The sequence below is a fragment of the Nelumbo nucifera genome, chromosome 5, assembly GCF_055504915.1.
Source record: "Nelumbo nucifera cultivar China Antique chromosome 5, China Antique-T2T, whole genome shotgun sequence".
Classification (NCBI taxonomy): Eukaryota; Viridiplantae; Streptophyta; class Magnoliopsida; order Proteales; family Nelumbonaceae; genus Nelumbo; species Nelumbo nucifera.
The window spans coordinates 60,193,658-60,212,092 of NC_142653.1; the positions used below are offsets into that span (position 1 = coordinate 60,193,658).

General features: G+C 36.4%; 1 protein-coding gene across 3 annotated transcripts; it reads right to left on the minus strand.

The window, feature by feature from the left end:
* Nucleotides 1–2,000: 2,000 nt before the first annotated feature.
* Nucleotides 2,001–16,552, minus strand: LOC104586201 (NADH dehydrogenase [ubiquinone] 1 alpha subcomplex subunit 13-B-like). 3 transcript variants are annotated; one of them, XR_733424.3, is made up of 5 exons: nt 16,221–16,552; nt 4,192–4,263; nt 3,948–4,103; nt 2,161–2,338; nt 2,001–2,064 (listed from the first exon to the last, which is right to left on the minus strand). XR_733424.3 is itself a non-coding variant. In XM_010243360.3 (4 exons), the coding sequence occupies exons 1-3, from the start codon at nt 16,433–16,435 to the stop codon at nt 3,959–3,961; spliced, it is 432 nt and encodes a 143-aa protein (XP_010241662.1). In that variant the 5' UTR covers nt 16,436–16,552; the 3' UTR covers nt 2,001–2,338; nt 3,948–3,958. The 3 variants fall into 3 exon arrangements, 2 of the variants coding, with proteins under 2 accessions (XP_010241662.1, XP_010241660.1); XM_010243360.3 differs by having other exon boundaries at nt 2,001–2,338; XM_010243358.3 differs by lacking the exons at nt 2,001–2,064; nt 2,161–2,338 and having other exon boundaries at nt 3,758–4,103; nt 16,221–16,551.
* Nucleotides 16,553–18,435: the final 1,883 nt, after the last annotated feature.

The following is an 18,435-nucleotide window of genomic DNA, read 5'->3' on the forward strand; positions in this document are numbered from 1 at the left end:
TAACGACAGTAAATAATTTCATACTAAATCGACACGTTTTAAAGTTCGTGGACCAAAGTGAGACTAGGCCCAAAATACAAGGTCCTAATCTACAATTTTCCCTTATAGTTATATAAGAAAATTTGTACATATTTTCAATTAATTCTACTCTTAAATTGGGTCATAAATCCCAATAAAATATAACTATATAAAAATTTATACGTAAATGGTAAGATTTTCTTTGAGTATTTATTATACACACGATGGTTCCCATAATATTTTGGTCCCATATGTTTTCTTTTTCCTTCTCCAATTTCATAGGTCCAGGTTGCAAACATGTACAACCCCTGAACCCCCCCCCCCCCCCCCCCCCGTAGTCTCTATTGTAAATTGAACCTTGTATGGGTCTTTTGCAGGTGGGCTGTCAGGAAGGATTTAAAAATTTGCAGTTCCACCTCCCTTGCAAAGATAAATTTGCATAATTTTTTAATGAATTTTACAATGATTATTTACGTTTATCAATCGTTTCTAATCACGATTTTCTTTCGATAAAGGAAGTATTCATCTTTGATACTAACACCCAAAACTTTCAACCATTTCTATAATTAATATTGTGGATAGTTGCATATTAGTGTCATGTATTTTGGGCCCAACCGCACTTTGGTCCTCAAACTTCAAACCGTACCAATCCGGTACCTAAACTTCCAAAACGTGCTAATTTAGTCTCTGTCATTAGCAGCCCGTTAATTATCTCTATCACGTGATGACATCATCTTCTACTCAAGAATCAAGATTGAACCAAAGCAACTGATTGATTTTTGACAAACTACTTTTCTCTATTTGCTTCTAAGAGGTTTGGGTATTTGGATGATTAATAAAGAAAATTAGATGACATTTGAAGGGCATTTGCTTCCTTTCACATGCCACTTAATGACGGTTAACAGTTTTGTACTAAATTAACACATTCACATTTTGAAGTTTGGAGACCAAAGTGAAACTATACTCAAAGCACATGATACTAATATCTAATTTTCCCTTGATTTTACATAGGCCTGCAAACAGATCGGATTGGATTCAAACCTGATCCGACACTGTTCATGTTGGATCTGATCCAATCCGAAGATCCAATCGGATCTGATAAGACTCAATCTGAATTCGAATCCTATCGGATCTTTGGATCTGATTTGATCCGGCTTGTTTTCTTTAAAATTAATACATTATTAAAAGAAAAATAAAATATACTAATTTAAATAAAGAAAAAAAAAGATATAAATTTTATAATTATTTCCATCATATATATACATATATACATGTTTTTATAAAAAAAATAAATAATATAACAAATATATAAAAATATAATATGAATAATATATTTATAAATAAATAAATAACATATATATATATATATATATATATATATATATATATATATATATATATATATATTTATCGGATCAAATCTTCTCAGATCAGATAAGAAGTGATCATCCAAATCCAATCCGATTCGAAGATTCGATCAGGGGTGATCCGAATTTGACCAAATAGGATCGCATCTCGAATCAGATCATTATCCATTTGCACCCCTAATTTACTGTTAACTTTGATAGAATGAGAGAAATTTCAAAAATGTCCTTATAGGTTTTGGGTATATTTAAATCTAATCCCAAAAGCGCCTTACCTGTAGGTGAGTCACCTGGCTTTTCACATGGCCAAAATAATGGCTATATGACATATCAAATTTTCCTCTAAATATGCCACCTGTAAATTAACAACAGATGTTGGCATGTAAAGCAAATTTTGATGTCTATTTTTATAAAATAGACCTGAACAGCAGTTATTGGAGGATATGTGTGGAAAAGGAATATGAAGGGACTTACTTTTGGTGATTGATCTTCGAAGTTATCTTCTAAGTTAAAAAAATAGGTGATATACACGCAAAACATAGAGAACAGGTTATCCTACCAAACTTTAAGCCTTTGAGAGAGCCGACTGATAGTTTCATAAGTAGATGAGAGAAAACATCCGACAAAGATGTATAGGGCGATTCCATTCAACAACATTCGCATAGAAGAACAGTCTATACACCTGTAAATTAATTGGAATTATACACATGAACCGTAAATCCATTGGGCATTATACATGAATATATTTAATAAATACATTAGATTGGGGCATTCCTACCATGCTTGCAGCTGAAAACAGAATTTTATTCATCATCAGCCAACGCATATAGAGACTTAAATTGATGGCGATTCCCAACCTGCATATGCAAAAACCTACAACTAAACTAGATTGAAAAACCATATTTGTCTAAGGCCTTCCCGCCTTGCTCGCATCTTGTAGTCTGAACTCTAAGATCCTGAAACAAAGAAAAAAGATTTAAGGAGAATGACTGATCAGCACAGGGTCAGAATTTGAGGGGTAAGTGCTAGCTCTAAATTGATGCCAATTCATGAGTGGACGTTGGTGCATAGAATGTGGGTTGTAGACCTTTTGAATGTTTATAGCTCTGTAGTAGAAATCAGAAATCTGCATTGGGCAAATCCGTACTTCCTTGAAAGATTTAACAATCTTGAAGGAAAAACAAATGTCCAGAATTCAAAATTAATCATGGTTAAACATGCCAGTTGCTGGTACATCTTGGTTTCAAATGTCGCTAATGTCGCCCGACATATGTCGATGTCAAGTCTCACCGACATAAAAGTGGATGGTAATATAAAAATTACATTATTTCGGTCAACATTTCCTATATTTTGGAAATATCGACCAAATCGGTCCAAATAACCAAAAAAAAGGCAATTTTTCCTATTATATCAACAAGATGTCGATAATGTCGATAGGATGCCAACTAATGTACATTAATATATTATATTATTATAATAAGTATATTAATATAAATTATTCCATTAATAATTTCTATTTAATATTTCAAATAAAATATTTATAAAAAAGAATTAACAAAATATAAAACAAAAGAATAAAGTAATTACTTTATAATATAAAACATAAAATATTTTTCTAGTCAAATATTAACTAGTCAGTATTTTTAAAATATTTATTAAAATCAGAAAATGTTTATTAAATTTTTTAATAAATCATATTCTACATTTAATATAAAAAATCAGAATAAATTTATTAAATTTTATACTAAATCATAATTTATTATAAATTTAGTATTAAAAATCATAATAAATTCATTAAGTTTTATAAGAAATCAGAATTTATCATAATCTTAATACTATAAAAAGGAGAATCAATTTATTAAATTTATAATAAAACATAATGTATTATAACTTTAATATTTAAAAAATCAGAATAAACAGATTTCTATTTACTAGTGTGAAATAAATATATTTGAATTTATAATAAATCAGAATTAAAAATAAGAAAAGAAAATATCAGAAAACCTTGTAAAAACATCAAAATGCATAATAAATCAGTAAATCGTCATTTACTAATTTGTTATTGATCTTAGTTTCTTAGCTTTATATAATGGTTGGGAATAAGATAATAGTTTAGAAATATGTCTTAATGCTTCTTTTATCATTTTACAAAATATCATTAAATATTTCCACATATTTCATAATATTTCCACAATGTCTCTAATTTTTACAATATTTCCCTCGACATTTCCGACATATGTCCTATATTTTGGTAAATGACATCGACATCGACATCGACATTTTAAACCTTGCCACAGGTCGCTGATGTAATTACTCGTGATTGGCTTATGTAGATAGCCCGTTGTACACATCTTGTTTGTAGCAGATCCAACGTCTTGTTCTAATAGAGCTTCCTTACGCTAAACAGGAAGAAGTCCAACTTTCTTTCCACAAACAGGAAAAAGATCTTACGAAAAGTGATATTTGAAAAATAAAGGTCCAGCCCTCCACAGTTTCCAGAAACACGCCCAAAAATAAAATGGACACCTTGAGGCATGAGGTACCTATGGACAACACAGTACCCACCTTTTCCTTATCTACCAGATATCAGGTCGCAGCTCCCCAGTTGCTGGGGGCATCCATCTCCCAGAATGGTAGACACTTTCGCCAACTTTCCAGCCAGGCACATCCTTCATGATTCTGGCCTCCTCTTCCAAATATTTGCTCCATTCTCTAACAAATCTAAATTGAAGAAAACAAATAACAGATGCTTTTCACTTCTCTGAAAAGAAGAGGAAAGAACAGAAGGCAGCATAGCAAGGGTTTTTACCTTTCGTCCTCTTCAGCTTGAAGCATGGGCAATATTGCCCTGCGAGCAGCATATTTCTCTTCCTTGAGCTCCCTGTGTAGTACACACAACATAATGGCTGGATAAGTGACTGAGAATGCAATGCTCAAGAAGTTACAAGAAATAATTGAAAACATATCAGAACCCTCCTACAAACTTCATTCTCAAGAATGAAGCTGAAGCATCCATCCCAAGCAATGATGGGAACTGTGTGTGTGTGTGTGAGAGAGAAAGAGAGAGAGAGAGAGAGAGAGATGTTTACAGACAAATTTGTAGTCTTCAATCTAAAAGGTAAATGAAATTTGCCAAACCATACCAGAGAAAGAAAATTGTAAGCAAATTGAAGCATATAAGAACAGAAATAGAGCTTCCTAGACTATGCTTTCACAAAAATAATAGATTGCTGATGACCCAGTAGATAAGATGGTCACTTGGCAGCCCTCTCAATATGGAGGCACAGGATCAAACCTGCGTAACTGCAGGCTCTCCATGGTAAGGTCAGTGGACCTCACATGCACCCTGCTCTGTCTTCACCCCCTTAATCTCCCTGTAATGTGTAATATGTAATATCAAATAAAACATAATAGATTTCAACATATATATCTTCAATGGCATGCTGAACTTCTAGATAGTTGACTAGTAGAGTGACATGTGCAAGGAGAGAGGGGGAGGGAAGGGAGATGATTAGTGGGGTGAAAACAGATGGACTAAAGTTTTGGAATGCCCATCATATTTATGTGAGGCAAGGGAAGTATGAGAATCATATGGTAAATATATTGTTCCAAATATTGGATACATGCAGTAAAACATCCCAATGAGCCACCAAAAACAGGACTCTAATTTCAGGTCTAATTCCTTAAAAAAGAAGAAAGATCAAACAACAGCTACAAGCTTCATGTTTTGGACAGCCAACCCTGCTCACTCTTTGCGGAAAAATAATTATAGCGCTATATGGTGAGAATTAACGGGTAAGAAGACAAAAAGAGAAGGCAAAAAACGTAATTCTTAAAGAGCCAAAAGTGGGACTGGTGGCACCTACATTATTATTTCTTTTAGGGTATTCTAGTAAAAGATGATATTGTAATAATACCACCAAGTCACTGTGGCTCAGTTTGGAAAGAGTACAAATACATATGTACAGTACAAATACATACAATACAAAATACAAGGTTTTGCACTCTACATATTTGTATGTGTACTCCTTCCCAACTGAGTCTAAAGAACAGAATTACAATATTCCCCCTCAACCTAGCTCATATATATTCATTCCCAACTTGTTTACACAGTTCATTACACACCATGGTTATATCCTTTGTAAAAACATCAGCAATTGTTGGTACTTATCATATAAGGAATACATATTTCACCCATTTCCAACTTTCTAATGAAATGTTTGTCCGCTTCTGTGTTTTCTCCTGTCATGCAAGATAAGATTATAGGCTATATTAATAACAGCCTTACTGTCACGATAAAGTGACGGGACAATGAGTAGGAAATGCCAACTCTACTAGTATGTTTTTAAACCTCAACAACCATGTGCCATGACACTTTGACTCAGCACTCGATTTGGCCACCACAATTTGCTTTTTGCTCCTCCAAGTTATGAAGTTACCTTTTACAAAGGTAGAATACCCTGTAGTAGATCTCTCATCATTAATAGATCCAACCCAATCATTATCTATATATGCCTTCAAGTTTAGATGTCCATATTTAGAAAAGAGGATACCTCTCCGAAGGTGTTTCTTAAGTACTTAAATACTCATTTTATCAGTAAAAAGATGAGCTGTCCTCAAAACATGCATGAGGTTAAGCACTCCCACAGCATAAGCAACATCAAGCCTCATTAAATCTGTATATAGGAGTCTCCTAACTAACTAGCCTCTAAAACTGCTTACCATTAGGAAGTGCCTCTGTACAGTTCTCACTGAGTTTATGATTGACTTCAATTAAGGTATCAGCTTATTCAATCCCCAACTTCTCTGCACCTTGGAAAAGATCTAGCATATACTTCCTTTGGGAAATGAATATACAATTGTTGGACTTGGCACTTCAATCCTTAGAAATTATTTTTAGAGGGCCCAGATCTTTAACTTCAAACTAAGATCTAAACTCCAACTTCTATATTCCCATGGACCAATCAGCCCAATGCTTCACCAAGAAAACCCACATACACCCTACTAGTTTTTACCTTTAGGAAGATCAACTGATTCCCATGGGCAGTTTTCTAAAAGGCACCAATTTCCTCCATCATTGCATTTTTCAGCTCAGGTAATTCCAAGGACTGCAACATTCTTACTAAAGGAAATACCAGAGATAGTAGACGTGTAAGCATGATAAAAGGAGACAAGTTATCACAGGTGGTAAAATTAGCAAAGGGATACCTGGTACATGATTGAGTACCTTTACAAAGAGGCATGGAATATTAAGATCATTAAAGGGAACAATACCTGATTGTCATGGGCATGCTACCCTTCAAGTTTTTTTTTTTTTTTTTGATCAAGCCCATTGAAGGTTTTATGAAACTGAGCTTTGATGGGGGTCGTCAGGACAACCCAGGCCTATCTGGAATTGGAGGGACCATAAGAGACAAGGATGGGAATCTGAGAGCACTCTACTCAGGACCGATGGGGAATGGAGACTCCTTAAGGGCTGAACTGTATGCAGTCCTACAAGGTATACAGATTGCAAGTGAGATAGGCTTGGAGAATTTGGTGATAGAAGGGGACTCCGAGGTGGTGGTGGGTTGGCTTAGAGACCCAGACTCAGTGATATAGTGTTATAGAAATGAAATGAAGAAATTCAAATAGGTAACACAACATATGAATTTGACTATACAATGGGTGGGAAGGGAGGCTAAATTGCTAATGCATTTGCTGACTATCTAACTAAGCAAGGAGTAACTAGGGGTCAGTTGTTTTGGGCCCAATTGTAATTTTTGTGTTGTTTTTCTCTTTTAAAGAGTGAGGCTGCACCTCACGCCTCCCCTTGGGATGTTTGTAACAGACATTTATCTTTTTTGCTGATAATGAATTCTTAATGAACTTTTACCTATCAAAAAAATATATAAGACTGCAATCTTCAAACCATCATCAAGGTTGTGAAGTCCTCCTGACTCAAGTCTACCACCAATCTGCTTCCTTGTCTTAAATAACAGAATGGAAGACCCCTCCTTTAAATAAAATCAAACTTAACTTTGATGGAAATTCCTTGGGAAATCCACGACTGTCAGGAGTGGGAGGTGGCTTCAGGGATGCAGTGGGCAAAATGGTGGCATTATACTCTGGACCGATTGGAGGGGGGGGACTCTGCTAAAGCAGAAGTGTTAGCCTTACACCAAGGATTGAAGTTAGCAAAGAAACATCGATTCAGCAAATGGGTCAGTTTGGTTGGGTTAAAAGGGATGCAAATGGGATGGCGGATACCCTAGCAAAACAAGGGGCAAATAGATCTTCATTGTATTGGGCAGAATTGTAACTGATTGCTGGAGATTGCAATTTCCTATGCAATCTTTAGCTATTGTATCTTAATCTCTCTGTTATTAATGAAAGTTTTTTACTGATCAAAAAAAAAAAAAAAAAGAAACATCGATTCAGCAGGAGGAAATTGAGGGTGATTCAAAATTGGTAGTTTCCTGGGTGGATGTCAACAGTCCAGGTGTGTGAATCCACAAACATGTTATAAGAGATTATTAACATAGAAAAGGAGTTAGATGGGTAAAGAGAAAAGCAGATGGGATGGTAGACACCTTGGAAAAACAAGGAGTGTATAGAGATCAACTGTTTTGGGTAATTCTGTGATTTGGGCTATCTAATTTGTAAAGAGGGTGATTATTCCTGTAACAGAAAATCTCAATATTGCTACCTAATCAATCTTAATGAAGTGAATTGATTACTGATAAAAAGGCATAAGCCTCAAGCATATGTTTTTATAGTTGAAATTTCTAAAAAAGGAAAAATAGAAAAAACTACAAAACAATTATATTTAGAATTTCCAATAAAAAAACCATCATATTCAAACAAAAAATGGATATTTTAAGTAGCGATAACATACATAAAACTTGATTTCAATTGTCAAATTGCCGATCAATAGACTCAATACTTGAGTTCTCAATCCCATGTTTCCAACTCAAGACTCATTCCCAAGTCACAAACTCAGATAAGTGTTTAAACAAAAATACAGAAACATTTAACTATGGACTAAAAAAACATCAAGAATGAACCAAAAGACTCTAGATCCTCATTAATCGCAACAGTAAGGACATTACTATCCACCTATTAGACAGTGTATGCCCTTAGCTTTAATAAAAAGATGTAATCTGACATTATTATGAATAAAAGTCAATATTTCATGTGTCACTTGGTATGTTTCTATGAACTTCACCCAAGTCTTACATTATAGGATTATGTCTGAGACACCATATTCAATATGTAGGCTTGAATGTTCTCAACTGCTGGATAAACATGGAGAGTTTATCCTAATAAGATTGACATTCTTATACTGCCCAAGTTATGGAGCAATTTGTCTCAGCTACTAGGATTGGACCTAAAATATAAGAATGGGTGTTTATGAAACACTAAACCGGACCATTTCCAATGTGCTCCTAGACCTTACAATAAGTGAAGCAAATTGTTGCATGTAGTCCCTTGATTTGATAATGCTACTATCCTACTTGTCAAGCCAATGCCTAGGCAACTAGGCTATTTGTAGGGGTCGCCTCACCCAAACAACTGAAGTTTAGGAGGGATTGGCTTGATCTTACTTCTTTCACCAGAATATTCACCCCCTAGGTAGAAGGCTGAATGAAGAAGTTAAAGGAGGATGCACAAGTAAATAGTCCATCTAAGGAAATGGACCACACCCTGTCGTCCTCAACACTTTGATTTGAAAAGATAGTTTCAAGTCTGGTCAAAAGAAGGATGAGCGATTCACACTCCATTTCCCCCGATCCCAATTTATCCCCGAGGTTGAAAAATTCACAAACTTAGAAATGGGTTCACATTTGTAGTTGGAGAGTGCATAAAGCGCAGGAAATTGGACCTTCAATGGCTGATTACCTATCCAAAGGTCCTCCCAAAATAATACTCTTAACCCATTACCCACATCATATTGGATGAGATTAACAAAGAAAGGACATAGCTCATGGATTGCTTTCCCAGGAGACAAGGAATTTGCAATGGGGCTACCTTTGCATCCCAGCCATTGCCCGACCGACCATGTACACTTTCAATCACCTTGTTCCAAAGCTTGTTTCTTTCTAGGGGAAACCTCCATAGCCACTTTCCACGAAGAGCCGAGTTCTTTTGGAGTAAATTGCCTAAACCAAGACAACCCATTTTTTGGGTCTACTAACATATTCCCATTTCACCAAGTGATCTTTCTTTCCATCCCCTAGTGAAATCCTGCATTAGCTTTTCTAACTGCCTTGCAATTTTAACAGCATAGTTGTCAAGGCGATGCCTAGGCAACGCCTAGTTGACAAGGAGCCCTTTGAGGCTTGCCTCGCCTAATCGCCAAGCAGTTTTCTACTTCCTATTATAAAATATTTTTTTATTCATTCTTTTTTGAGAAATAATTATTAAATAGACATTATTAAACTAGAATAATCATTTTGATTGTTTATATACTAATTTCTTTTTATTATTTTCTTATTTATTAGGGTTAATTAACACAAACATTGCTAAATGCTGTGTTGAACCCTCAAAGACTTGAAAAAAAGAACCAATAAGTAAGAAAGAACTTAAAAATTTGTCTAATCAGCACATTTTCCACTTCCATATATTCTTCTTCTACTACTATTACTACCAATACTTTTTATTTTCTTCTTTTCCTATAACAAAAATAAGGGTTCAGCCCCTATATTTTTTGAATTTTATTTTCCTTCTTCCTTTTCTTCTCATGAATATGTTGATTTTCTATACGTTAATATAGAATTTATACTTTTCTTATGAAAATCATGAATAATTATTAAAGAAATATGGTTATGGTATCTAGGGAACTATCCTAGGATCTATGTTTTTAACATAAAAAACTCCATCGCCTAGGCGCCTGCTTAGGCGACTAGGTGACAAGGCGCCCCCCAGTTGCCTAGCCTCGCCTTGGCACCTTGAAAACTATGTTTACCAGGTATACAGAAAGTGGACAAAAAGTAGATAGGAAGGTTGGCTAAAGTGGCCTTGATCAAAGTTATCCCCGCACCCAAAGAAATGTAATTTCTTTTTCTAGAGTGCCAATTTTTTAGTGAATCTTTCCAAAACAGGCTTCCAAAAGCTCTTACATCTTGGGCTTCCACCTAGGGGGAGTCCTAGATACTCCAATGGCCATTGTTTGACTATACAACCTAAAAGATCCGCTATTCTAAGAACTTCCTCTTATTACAGGTTCATCCCCACCACACAGCTTTTTCCCAAGTTGACCCTTATGTCCCTGCTACAACCAGCCAAGTACCTTACCAACAAGCTACCCGGCACCTTCTAGAGTCATCTCAAGTTTTCATACTACGTTTATATATCCAATGCCCCAAGTTCCTCACACCTTATCCTAAAAATCACTACTACTTAATGATTGCATAGGTCAGCACTACAGGTTCAAAATCGGAAATGATTTATTTAATTCATCCATTTATAACTAAAGAACACAATCAAGCATTGTTTTGGTCTTCCTGTTAAGGGAAAGCTTCCCATCTTAAAGAACATGTCGTCCTATATCTTAGATTTCAATTATATGTATATATATATATATATATATATCAGTATTTTAAAAGGCGTGGAGGCACGCCTCTAGGCGAGGCACTCCCAAAATGCCCTGAGGTGTATACCAAAGGCGCTAACACCTCTGAGGCGTACGCCTCAGGTGCAAGAGGTGTATGCCTCTTGTGCTTTTTTCATGAGGCGTGCTAGAGGCATATGCCTCATGCGCCTCATGCACATCTGATATAGAAAGACAGAAAAAAAAAAAGAAAAAAAGAAAAAAAAGGAAAGGAAAAGAAAAGGAAGGGAAAGAAAAAGAAAGAGAAGAAAAAAAAAAGAAAAGGAAAGGAAAGGGAAGGGAAGAAAGGATAAGGGGAAAGAAAGTGGTTTGCCCCACGCCCCTTCGGCTGGGGGGCTTCACCCCCCATCCCCCCCTCTCCGGCAAGCGAGCGAAGCAAGCTTGCCTCCACTTCGACAAGATCCCCCTCCCCCCTTTCAACTAATGTTATGCATCTTTGTTCTTCTTAATATAAAAGATTTTTATTAAAAATAAAGAAAAATAGAATCCCCCATTCCTCTTCATCCTCCTCCTAACCCCCCTCCTCTTAAGGAGGCTTACGCCTCTTGCGTTCTGAACTACGCCTCACGCCTCTAGGTAGTGGAATGCCTCGCGTCACGCTTCCGTGTTTTAAAACATTGATATATATATATATAATATATATATATATTATTTTTATCAACAACATAAATATTGATTCATTAGATTAGAAAACAGAGATACAACAAGGAGTTATGGGCAAAAACAAAGCCGAAACAAAAACTATTCACTATTTACAGAACTGCCCAGAACATAGATTGTCTTTGAGATCTCCTTATCCACCTTATTTGGATCTTCGTGTCTTTAGAAATCTGTTTGAATCACCTGAATTCATTCCTTAACTTCCATATGATTACTTCCCCCTTTTCAGCCAGCCCACAACTATTTTTGAATCACCTTCAATATTCAGCTTATTAATCCCCATTTCTTTAGCTTTCTCTACTCATAGACTGCTGCCAATAATTCTGATCTCACCACATCTCCATGCTGTATAGGCCCTGAGTACAAAGCTAGAATGTTTCCATTTTCTTCCCTAATTACCCCACCAATACCTAATGGTCCAGGATTGCCCAATAACTACCATCATAGTTTAATTTCTTCCAAAGTTCCACCCAACACATGGAGGAGACCAGACCTCATGTACTATTGTCTTCTATACGAAGAACCTGCAATTATTTCCCACGATCTGAAGAAGTCTTCTATCTTAAAGTCAGCAAAAAGCTTTAAGGTGCTCACCCAATAAGCTACTCTTACGGTAATCACCTCAATCATAGCTTCCTTTCTTCTTTCCTTGTCTTCAAAGATTCTTAGGTTTCTTTCCTCCCAAACTGTCCAGATCACTGCTGCTCTAGTGCATCTCTACATAATCCTGCCTCTTCTTTTAGGGCAGCTGAAAAAGTGAAAGCTAAATACACCTTCCATCCAATCAGGGGGAAGCCAACTACATCCAAAAAGAGATGAAAACCAATCCCAAATAGAATTAGCAGAAGGGCAGGAGATCAAAAGATGAAAGGCAGTCTCACCATACAACTTACATAAAGAGCACCAACTTGGGGACAAGCACCAATTTGGTCTTTTCCTCTAAAGCAAATCACAAGTATTAATGGAGCCATGAAACACTTCCCAACAAAAAGAACTGACTTTTGAAGGGATGGGCCGAGACCATATCTCCTTAACAGGGCAAGAAGCAGAAGGGGAAGCGGAGATAAGAGAATTCAAAAAGGACTTATAGGAATAAGAACCCAACTGATTAAGGGTCCACACACTAGAATCTGAACCACCCTCCCCCAAAAACACTGAACTCAACAGAAGAAGCAAAGCAGAGACATTGGAAATTTCAGATTCTCTTAGATTTCTAGTGAAGCCAAGATTCCAACTCAGGTCTGAAAGAGATGAGGAAGAACTGATAAATTCACAAATTGGTTTACCTTTGAAACTAGAAAGCTCAAAGAAAGAAGGAAAAACCTCCAAAAGGGGGGCTTCCCCTACCCAAATATCCTCCCAAAACCTAATTCTCTGAACCAAAGCCAAATCATACCTTATGTGATTGAGGAACACAAAAAGATTGTCATGGATAGCCTTCCAAGGAGCAGCCAAAGTAGCTCTATGTAAGCAGCCCATATCCCAACCATTGTCATGGATACTTGAAATAACTCCAATCCACAGCCTCTCATTTTTTAGGAAAAATCTCCAAAGCCATTTACTCAACAAGGCCAAATTCTTCAACTTAACATTTCCAATGCCCAGACCCCCTTCAACCTTCAGTTCCATCACCTTATCCCATCTAACCAAATGATCTTTCTTCCCTTTACCAGGCTCCCAAAGGAAATCTCTCATTATCTTTTCAACTGTTTTTACCACAACTTGAGGCATCCTAAAAACCGACATATAGTATATTGGGAGGTTTGCTAGAGTGGATTTGATCGATGTGATTCTCCCTCCCACCCAAAGAGATATAATTCCTTTTCTAACTTGCCATTCTTTTCTCAAATCTTTCCACTACTGGTTCCAAAAACTAGACAACCTAGGGTTGCCATGAAGGGGTAAACCTAAATAACACAAAAGCCGATTTCCTTTCTCACAACCCAATAGATCTACTATTGATTTCAACTCATCATCTTCCACATTGATACCAGCCACTAAACTTTTAGACCAGTTGATCCTCAAATTTGAGATCCTTTCAAAGAGTTTCACTACTAACTTCAGAGTTTCTACCCCCTCTCTGCCTTCCCCATCACAAAAAACGAGGATATCATCTACAAACTGCAAGTGAGAGACCAAAACTCTATCTCTTCCTACTATCTAGCCTTTAAACAACTACAAAGATTTAGCCTTTAAAATCAACTTACTCAAGACCTTGGCCACCAAAGTAAAGAGAAAGGGAGAGAGTGGATCACCTTGTCTAAGACCTCGTAAGCCTTCAATGAAATCAACTACCGAGCCATTCACTAAAACAGAAAAATGACTTGTTTGCAAACAACCACTAATCTATTTACACCATACATTCCCAAAACCACAACTCTTCATGATATTAATCAAATAGTCCCAATCCACTAGATCATAGGCTTTCTCCAAGTCCAATTTGATTGACATTCTCTTTCTCTTTAACCTTTTTTGAGCCTCCACACATTCATTTGCAATTAGGATTTGATCAACTATTTGTCCGTCTTGGATAAAGGCCCCTTGGAACTAAGAAATGATTGAGAGGAGAACCTTTAAGTCTCAGAGAAAGGACCTTGGAAATTACCTTATAGATACTAGTCACTAAGCTTATAGGCTCGAAGTCTCCTGGCTGGGTGGCATCTTTCTTCTTTGGGATCAAGGCTAAAAAGGTTGAATTCATCCCCGGACTAATTCTTCCCCTTTGTGGAATTCCCTAAAAACTTTGATCAAATCATCTTTGATTATCTCCCAACAATCTTGATAGAACGCCATTGTGAATCCATCTGGTCCCAAAGCCTTAGATCTATTTCAATTATATTTAGTGATGGCATGTTTCATCATGCATAACTTCATAAAAAATGAAGCACATTATAATATGAAACTAGACAGGTAGTAACATAAAAACTTTGTGTTAGAGCAAGACAAAGAAAATTCTAAGTTTGAAGATGAATTTGATGGTAGATCCATAGATACAGAAATGTCAAGTTTACAAGAAAGGATTGCAGATGCAATGTAGACCCCAATACCAAGTAAACTACTAGAAACTAGCACTATACTTTATTTAGCTTTGATTTATAAGTAATTTCTAATGATTGGCATTTCTAATGAGATATTTATCCAGCTTCAATTTTTTTTATCAATAATTGTTTATTTTATCTTTTATCAATTAGAAGTGTTGAGCCTTCTCAATATACTTTAAGTCAGTTCCTAGAATGATAAATCCCCGTTTCTATGGCAGACAACCCACAAAAGTGTGAGCTGAAACCCAAGCCCACCAAGTTGGGTTTTTATTAATATGTATTTTGATTGATTCAAGATATTGAAAGTTAATCTAGTGCCCCTGGGTTTCTTCTTCTGGTTGAGTATAATTGACCATAAAATGAAAAATAAGTAAATAAATGAACTGATCAAGCCAGTAGGCCCAGCCTAGGACCACCCTATCTTCCTTATATAGATTTTTTTTACAAATAGTATATTCCTTATATAGATTTTAGGCTAGGGTTGTCAATTTAAAGTCAAAAGTGGTCCAACAAATAGTGGTATTGGATCTTTCTCATTTTTATTACAAATTAATAATAAAAATAAAAGTAATACGATTTCCTTAGTGCCCATCATCAAATAAAGTGAACTGAAACCCAAGCCCACCAAGTAGGATATGTATTACTTTTTTTATTAAACCAGGCCATTGGATACTTACTACAACATATTTATCAATTTCATTGAACATAAAACAATTTGGAATGTTAGATTGGGGTTGTATGAGCTATTGTAATATATGTTACAATTCAAATACCATGTCGGGTCTTAGAATCAGATGGGAAATTGCTCGTAGAAACCATGATTCCAGAGAAAAATACCAGAAACCGTCATGTCAGCATCATATTTGCCAAATGCAATTTCACCAAAAAAAATCAGGTGTTTCCCCAGATCTCTTAAAATCATTAATTCTTGATAAAACGAATTTGGCAAATTGATTCCTCCGACCAAACACCCACTCAGTATGCTAAATAGAGTATTTTCACAAGAAAAATAACAACAGAAAACATAAATAATCAACTCTGAAATCAAACTAGCAACTGGAAAATTTAAAAAAAAAAAAAGTAAAATGTAAAACTAGATCAAAAACAATAATATAAAGAAAAAAAAAAGACAAAAAAAAGCATTGTTATAATCGCCATAAGAAAAACTAGTAGGTTCTAATCAAGCATCAAATGGAAACATCAATGAAAACCACGTAAATCAAATATAAAATAAAGGAAAAGTAATAGAAAAGGCATTTAAAACTTATACGTTGAGCATTCTTTAGAATCCCAACTTCAAGAGAAAACAAAAGAAATCCATCAAATAAAAAAAAAAAAATTGATATTCATCGATATCAATAACCAAAATCCATCACAAAGTGAACAAAACTTGGGTTTGCGAATCACAAAAATTTAAAAAAAAAAAAAAAAAAAAAAAAGAGACACAATGCAGCACCAGATAAAAGTATTCTGAAACCCTAGAATCCAGATTCATGTAGGGCAAAAGAAATAAAGAGGTGATAATGACAACTGTGAAACACGGACCTTCTTATCTTGTTGCCCTTGCCGACCTGATACATGCCCCAGGAAAAAGCACCAAATGCAGTGAGGAAAATGGCGAGGGCACTGGGGCCCTTAGTAGGGATGCGGCGAGCGTACCGTACCGGAGGGAAACCGCCAGGAGGAGGTCCGTCCTGCAGAAGCGGCATCTCCTTCACGCTTACCATCCCGGGTTTCGTCCTTATCATCGCCTCTGTCATCTTTCCCGGCTTAATTCGATCCCGTCTGGTTCGATCTTGATGTCCCTAGAATCAACTTTTTCAACTCGATCCCTAAGCAGTTCCTCCGGACACTGGAGCAGATGCTGTCGTAAAGCAACTGTGATGGTAGGGGTGAGAAAAAAAACCGAAAACCGAACCGAAAAATCGGTTAATCGAACCGGTCGGTTCAGTTTCGATTAGGTGTTTTTAAAAAATCGAAGATATCGGTTTCGGTTTCAGTTAACCAATATAGAAAATTGATGGTTAATCAAACCAACCGGTATATAATACGTATACCGATTACACTAACAGCACCCCTCAAGTTGACAATGGAGAACCAACGTGAACTTGAAGTTGTTTCTGAGTAACCTATTCACGAACAAAATGGAAATCAATTTTAATGTGCTTCGTTCTGGTATGGAAGACAGGATTTACCGTAAGGTACATAACACCAATATTATCACACCACATGATAGGTGAGGCTGGCATCTCAATGTATAATTCAAAGAAGAGAGATCGGAGACACAAGACTTCAGATGCAGCAATAGCGAGGCTATGGTATTCCGATTCCATGCTAGAACGAGAACACAGTAGAGTGTTTCTTGGACATCCAGGAGATAAGATTTGAGCCAAGAAAAATGCAAAAACCACCATGAGAGTGCCTGTCATCAGGACACCTTGCCCAATCAGCATCAGAGAATGCATGTAACTGTAAAGAGGAAGATGCCACAAAGTGAAGGCCATAGTCCAAGGTGCCTTTGAGATAACACAATAAGCGCTTTGTAGCAGATATGTGTTCACTGGTTGGTTTATGTAGAAATTGACACAACTTGTTCATTGTGAAAGATGTTTCTGGGCGTATGATAGTAATGTACTAAAGAGCACCAATAATTTGATGGAATTCAAGGGGCACGCCAGATGTCTTGGAGAGGGAATGACCAACAGCCATTAGAGAAGAGGCTGGTTTGGCAGAATCCATATCAGTTTTGTGAAGAAGATCAACGATATATTTCCGTTGAGAGAGGTGAAGGTGATGACCAGCTTGAAGTACCTCAATCCCAAGTAGACCTGTTCATGGGTCGGGCCGAGCTTTCACTCTGTATTAATAGATTTTTCTAAGGCTCGAGCCCGAGCCCAGCCCGACCATCAGGCCTACAACTTGGGCCCGAGCCCGGCCCTCATAAAAAGCCCGAAGCCCGGGCCTAGGTCTAGGCCCAAGCCCGAAATTTAGCCCATACTGTTACTACTGCTGAAGCGGCTGAAGAGAGAGAGAGAAAGAAATTATAAAGAAAAGAATAAAAAATGTATATATTAAATTATAAATATATATTTCAATAAATATTATATTATTTATATATTTTATATAATATATAAAATACATATTATATATTTTATAAAATATATAATGTTGGGTCGGGCCGGGCCGGGCTTTTTTGACAAATCCAAGCCCTGCCTGAAACAGAGTTAGGCTTACTATATTAGGCCCGATGTCAAGCCTGCGGGCCTAATTACATGACCAAGCCCGACCGGGGTGTAGGCTGGGCCATTGGGTTACCTGGCCCATGAACAAGTCTAATCCCAAGGAAGTATTGAAGGGGACCCAAGTCCTTGATAGAGAATTCCACTCATATCAAAGATAAGTGAGGTAATTTGTGAATTGTTGGAACCAGTGACAATGATGTCATTTACATAGACAAGAACAATGGTAGCATCAGTGGTAGAGTGACAAACAAATAATGAGGTATCAGCAATACACATATAAAATCCAAGATGAAGAAGAAATGAGCTAAATTGATGATAGATACCATGCACGAGGAGCCTATTGGATCTATGAAGCTAGGCGGCTGAGCCATGTATATAGTTTCTTGAAGATCACCATTTAAGAAAGTTGTAGTAACATCAAGTTATTGTAAGGACCAACCACGTGCTAGATCAAGATGAAGAACAACTCGAATAGTTACAAGTTTGATAATAGGGCTGAAGGTCTCATTGTAATCAAG

Bases quoted from the DNA above. Each gene is read 5' to 3' on its own strand.
- LOC104586201 (XM_010243360.3), bottom strand. From the start codon at position 16,435: ATGACAGAGGCGATGATAAGGACGAAACCCGGGATGGTAAGCGTGAAG. The intron at 4,264-16,220 runs GTCCGTGTTTCA...TGTACTACACAG, and splicing joins AAGGGCAACAAGATAAGAAG to GGAGCTCAAGGAAGAGAAAT. The intron at 4,104-4,191 runs GTAAAAACCCTT...TCTTCAATTTAG, and splicing joins CAAGCTGAAGAGGACGAAAG to ATTTGTTAGAGAATGGAGCA.